This window comes from Bos indicus, chromosome 4, assembly GCF_029378745.1.
Source record: "Bos indicus isolate NIAB-ARS_2022 breed Sahiwal x Tharparkar chromosome 4, NIAB-ARS_B.indTharparkar_mat_pri_1.0, whole genome shotgun sequence".
Taxonomy (NCBI): Eukaryota; Metazoa; Chordata; class Mammalia; order Artiodactyla; family Bovidae; genus Bos; species Bos indicus.
In genome coordinates, this window is record NC_091763.1 from 11,068,183 (window position 1) to 11,074,370 (window position 6,188).

The 6,188-nt window shown below is 38.9% G+C and overlaps 1 protein-coding gene across 2 annotated transcripts in view; it reads left to right on the plus strand.

Annotated features, from left to right (window-relative positions):
* Positions 1-5,983, plus strand: part of VPS50 (VPS50 subunit of EARP/GARPII complex) — a 131,928-nt gene extending 125,945 nt beyond the window's left edge. For both annotated transcript variants that reach the window (XM_019959684.2, XM_019959685.2), the window contains 2 exons: positions 1,083-1,272; positions 5,267-5,983. In XM_019959684.2, coding sequence (XP_019815243.1) covers positions 1,083-1,272; positions 5,267-5,386 — 310 coding nt within the window. In that variant the 3' untranslated portion in view covers positions 5,387-5,983. The remainder of the gene's footprint in view (positions 1-1,082; positions 1,273-5,266) is intronic.
* Positions 5,984-6,188: the final 205 nt, after the last annotated feature.

The window sequence follows — 6,188 nt, forward strand, 5'->3', positions numbered from 1 at the left end:
AGTAATACATTTAAAATATACCTGGAAGGCAAGCTTCTATTTCAAAGACCATTCACAGTGATCTAGAATGGCACATCAGTTGAATTTTCACACTGTTGTTCATCTGATTTCTCTTCAGTTCTTATTTGTTACAGAAAAGAATGTGTCAGAAAGTGGAAGGTGACAATGACAAGCTGACAGCAGCCTTGGCATTTTGTATTGAAGTCAGCAATGCTGTAAATCCCAAGATGTCTCTGTGTCAGCAGTCATGACTGGATTTTACTGTTAATAAATTTGTTCAATAGTAGAATAGTGACAGACAAATATTATATGTTTCAATATAAACACTATTTAAAAAAAGCTTTATCACTTTAAATAATATAAAATAAGTCTTCTTGCAGATTTTCTTAGGGAAAGTACCTCATCTCCTCAGATTGAATTCTCCACATTTTGTGTGATTGAAGGAATGAGACTCTGACTTAATGAATAATAAAATTGTACTGTTAGGGTTAACAAATATATTCTTATTACTAGTCCACCTTAGAACATGCAGTTTTTTAGTAGTGTGGGGTCTCAGAAATAAGTCTATAAAAGTGTTTTATTATGAGAAATATGTATATACTTTCTATGCTTCTGTTTCTTAGGTTTGCTGAATGTTTATGGGAGAGTTATTTCATTTGTTTTCTTTGCATTGAGTAGTTATATTGAACAGTTTTATGAAGCTAAGATTACTGGGGAATATTCATAGCTTAATTTTATAAATAATTCTTGGCAGCCAGATTAACTTGAATGTCAGTTTAACTTTCTTATAGATGAGTATGTTAATTGATTTTGCAGAACTCTGGCCTGTAGAACAGCAAAGAATCTTAGAAGTTGCTTGATCTCTTGGCTTTGCAAATGAGAAAACTGAGACCCAGATAAGGAATATGATTGCTCAGTGACAGGGCCCAAACACAACACAGTCCTTCGGGCTCAACACTTATGTCCTCTTTTACTTACAGCATCTCAGCAAATGTGGGTTAGAGGAAAGTTTAATAAGTGCCTGAAGGTTTCTTTTCCTAGCCATCCCATCCCTTGTGCTTTTTTATTATTGTGTATCTTAGATACGCCAACGTCAAGAAGTGTAGTAATGAGGGTCGTGCCTTGATGCAATTGGATTTTCAACAGTTTTTAATGAAACTTGAAAAGCTAACTGATATCAGACCCATTCCGGATAAAGAATTTGTGGAAACCTATATTAAAGCGTACTACCTAACTGAGAATGACATGGAACGCTGGATCAAAGAGCACAGGGTGAGAGCTGAGAAGCAGTTAATTAAATTTTTATTCTTCCTCTTTTGTGTTGTGCTTGTGTAGTATGTTAGATAATTCAAAATCATATGGGTGAAACAAACTTTTTTTTTTTTTTAGCATGAACTACTTAGGCCAGTTCTTTACCATATTCATATTGTGTGTGTGCAACACTCTTTGCCTCATCAGATCCTTTTGAGACTTTGTGAAATGTAACAGTAATTATCTGGAAAAACAGAGTCTGAACTTTAGCTGTGTTTGTCCTGCAACTGTGTTGTAGGAAAAGAGCTGAAATTGGTAACCTTCACGACAAATACAGGAACACTGAAATGATTGTCAAGCTAAAGTCTATATATAACTTTTAGAAAGCTGGAGTGGAGTGCCATTAGAATACTGGCTGGATTGCCATTTCCTTCTCCAGAGGATCTTCTGACCGAGGGATTGAACCATGTCTTTTGCATCTCCTGCATTGGCGGCAGGTTCTTTACCACTGCCGCCACCCGGGATGGCATCACCAACTCGATGGACATGAATTTGAGCAAGCTTCAGGAGTTGGTGATGGACAGGGAACCCTGGCGTGCTGCAGTCCATGGGCTCTCAAAGAGTCAGGCATGACTGAGCAGCTGAACTGAACTGAATTGATATACAATTTAAACCTTCTTGTAGCCATCAACAGTGATGTTCTGAACACACTGACATGTAGTAGTGATGACTGGATATTTGTTGTTTAGTTACTAAGTCGTGTCCCAACTCTGTGACCCCATGGACTGTAGCCCACCAGGCTCTTCTGTCCATGGATTCTCCAGGCAAGAATACTGGAGTGGGTTGCCATTTCCTTCTCCAGGGGATCTTCCCAACGCAGGGATCGAACCCACTTCTCTTGCATTGGCAAGCAGATTCTTTACCATTGAGCCACCAGTGAAGCCTAATGATTGAATATGCAAATATTTATTACCTAAATAGCTCAATTTAATTTCATCCTACATTAGATTTTACCATAAGTATAGATAAAATTGTTTTTCTTTTGTGTGAGTATATAGATATGTAGAGAAAAATACTACATGTAATAAGTGTTATTTAAAATTCTGAATTTTTGACACAGTTCAATCAACATTTATCACCAGGGAATGCTCAATACAAGGAGCTTTTTGATATGATGGTTATATCGTTTGTCTAGTTAGGCAGTATGTGAAGATGGATTTAATGAAAATATGGGAAGTGTTAAAATCTTCACTGAATCTTATTCCATCAATAACTCTAGCACTCACATGCTATAAACATCATAGGTAAAAGTTATGTAAGTGTTTATTTCATCTGACTGGATAAGGAAGTAAGGAATTGTTTATATTTATCAGGCATATCCTTTCTAGTTTCAACACTTTAGAAAAAGAAAATGAAGTTTAGTCTGGACCATTAACCTGAATTTTGTGTTAATGTTTCAGATCTCTGACAGTAGTTTCAGATCTCTGACATCTTTCAGTGGTTTTGATCAGTACACCAGAACTGAGAAATGTCAGCACTTTTCATCTCATTGACCTCTGTCATTTGAGGAACAAGATAGCTATATCAGATGCAGATCAACTGCTGAATGTGGCTAGAATCCATTTCATAACTTAAGCAATTAGCACTTTGGAGTTGGTATTGAGGAAGGGGTTTGGGACAAGTAGTTGAGGAGAAGGCGATGGCATCCCACTCCAGTACTCTTGCCTGGAAAAGCCCATGGATGGAGGAGCCTGGTGGGCTGCAGTCCATGGAGTTGTGAAGAGTCGGACACGACTGAGAGACTTCACTTTCACTTTTCACTTTCATGCATTGGAGAAGGAAATGGCAGCCCACTCCAGTGTTCTTGCTTTGAGAATCCCAGGAACGGTGGAGCCTGGTGGGCTGCCATCTATGGGGTCGCACAGAGTCGGACACGACTGAATCGAGTTAGCAGCAGCAGCTGAGGAGAAAAAGCCCAACTCATAGAGATTCATTATTTGATGTAAGACAGATGCCCATTTTAGGGTTTCTTCTTTTGATACAGTGGACTAAAGTTTTTTATTGTTGTTGTTCAGTCTCTGAGTCGTGTTCAACTCTTTGTGACCCCATGAACTGCAGCACGCTAGATAGTCCTTCACTGTCTCCCAGAGTTTGCTCAGAGTCACGTCCATTGAGTCGGTGATGCCATCCAGCCGTCTCATCCTCTGTCGTCCCCTTCTCCTGCTACCTTAAATCTTTCCCAGCATCAGGGTCTTTTCCAATGAGTCAGTTCTTCACATCAGGTGGCCAAAGTTTTGGAGCTTCAGCTTCAGCATCAGTCCTTCCAGTGGGTATTCAGGACTGATTTCCTTTAGGATTGACTGGTGTGATCTCCTTGCAGTCCAAGGGACTCTCAAGAGTCCTCTCCAGCACCACAGTTTGAAAGCTTCAATTTTTTAGTGCTCAGCCTTCATTATGGTCCAACTCTCACATCCGTATGTGACTACTGGCAAAACCACAGCTTTGACCATACGGACTTTTGTCAGCAAAGTGATGTCTCTGCTTTTTAATATGCTGTCATAGCTTAGTGTTTCGGAAGAGTTTTATTCACTGATATCTGTAATACAGTGAAATTTTCCTTGCAGCAAGATTGTCCTGTTTTCTAGAGCTCTTTCCACAATGCCTGTATGGTGCCTGGATGGTACTTCCTAAGTGTTGAATGATCACTTGAGAGAATTCACCAGGTGTTGATGGGTGCTCTCAGAGATCAGACACACACACTGAGCAGTTTGCTGAATTATTAGAATGAACTCTTCCCTGTATTTTGAAATTTTACTGCCTTTAATGTTGTCTCCAGTGAAGACATGTTCTTTTCTCGTTAGATAATAGAACACAGCTCTTTCCCTTGCTGAGCTCTTGGTCTTAATTCTCCAGAACCAAATCAAGATGCAGAACTTTCTGATGAGTCCTGTTCATCATGTGCATCCTGACAACTTATCTGAAAGCCAGGAACTTTGTACAGTTTGAACAGCAAAAAAATACTTAGATAGTTGAGTGTCAGGCAACATGGATTTGAACTGTACAGGTCCACTTACATGCGGTTTTCTTCAGTAGTGGATACCTACATTATCCTCAGTTGGTTAAATTCTTTAATATGGAGGGACATCGGAGGAGGAGGACCAACTATAAACTCGGTGCAAGTTTTCCACTGTGTGGAAAGCGCCCCTACTCCCCGAGCTGTTCACAGGTCAACTGTGGCTTCAATTTTACTTTCTAGCTACCATTAAGATACAAGGGTTTAAGAACCAATAATTTTCTGATCTTTGTTATTAACCTTATTCATTTGTTATGCCTCAGAAGAGTTATTCTGTGTTTGGAGATTTTTTTTCTTTTATCTAAAATGTGCAAAATGTGCAGTGCTAGAAGCTACTTACTTAGTAGCCCTTTATTATATGTATATAAATTTTTGAGATGTCAGCGTATTTTGATAACTTGATGACAAAGACCATCGCAGAAAGAAGCGTAGTGTGTGATCTTAAAAATATTAAGCATTAGCATGTTATGTGCCATGTGAAGGGCTTCCCTGGCTCAGCGGTAAAGAACCTGCCTGACAGTGCAGAGATGCAGGTTCATTCCCTGGTTCGGGAAGACACCCTGGAGAAGGAGATGGCAACCCACTCCAGTGTTCTTGCCTGGAGAATTCCATGGATGGCGGAGCCTGGTGGGCTACAGTCCATGGGGTCGCAAAGAGTCAGACACGACTAGTGACTGAGCATGAATGCATGCACGTGCCATAAAAAAAAGATGCTGGTGGTTCCTCTTTCAAATTCATGCTGTAGATGCTCTTACTCCCTTATTACAGTTCTGTAACCAGTTTGTTTTCCATGTCTCAATTATAATTTCCACTGCTTTTCACTGGTTGGTAGTGCTTAGTAATTACCCACTGAGTCCTGATTATCTATGTCTGTTCTTTTTCTGCATTGATCACACACATGTGTATCAGTGTACTAAATTTGAATCTTCTTTTTTTGAGCAGGAGTATTCAACAAAGCAGCTGACCAACCTGGTAAATGTTTGCCTGGGATCCCATATCAATAAGAAAGCAAGACAAAAACTTCTCTCAGCGATAGATGATATAGACAGACCCAAAAGATAATGAACACAGTTCTTTTTCCTCAGTGGTATTGATGGTCTCTCAGCGCACATGACATGAAAGCCAGTTTTTCATGCACTGCTGACAGCTGTCCTAAGAAAACTTTGTGCATGCTCTTTACAGCTGGAAAGTGGAAAACACTGAAGTTTACGTGGTGTTCGCAAATGATTTTTATATGCCGTGATCTCAGCTCTTCAATTTTTGGTCTCGTTTGTTGTATTCCTTCCTTGAAATGATATTGCCTCATCATAACTATTGTTACATGACTACAGTTATCCATTTTACTGAAGAATGTACTCTAAGTGTATGATCAGACGAAACAGTGACAGTACACTCACGGGCGGTTTCAGAGAATGAATTTATGTTGGTATTTTTCTACCCTCTAAAAATTTAGTTCTTAATAAGTGTAATATGAGAGGGTTAATGTGTAATGTCTCCTAATTATGAACACTGCATGACAATTGAAAAGTACACGTAAGCTAAATAGTTGAAGAATCAGTATGCTTTCTGTGTTTTTAAATGTCAGTATTTGTGTTAGGGTTAATGACACAGTGGTCATAAATGATGAAATTTAATAAATACTATAACATGATCAAATGAGACTGCATTTTGGTATTTTTTCATAGCAGACAGATTGGATACAGCTATAATGGAATTTCTTCTTTTTTTTTTTTAAACCATGTTCTAATTTTAATGGTCTTTTTTCCTGAAATTGGTTTGAGAAGTAATTTCATTGGGTAAACCTCTTCAGTGCCTGAGTGGTGATTGTGGGACTTCCTTCTTCCCTCCCTCCCTTTTTTTCTTT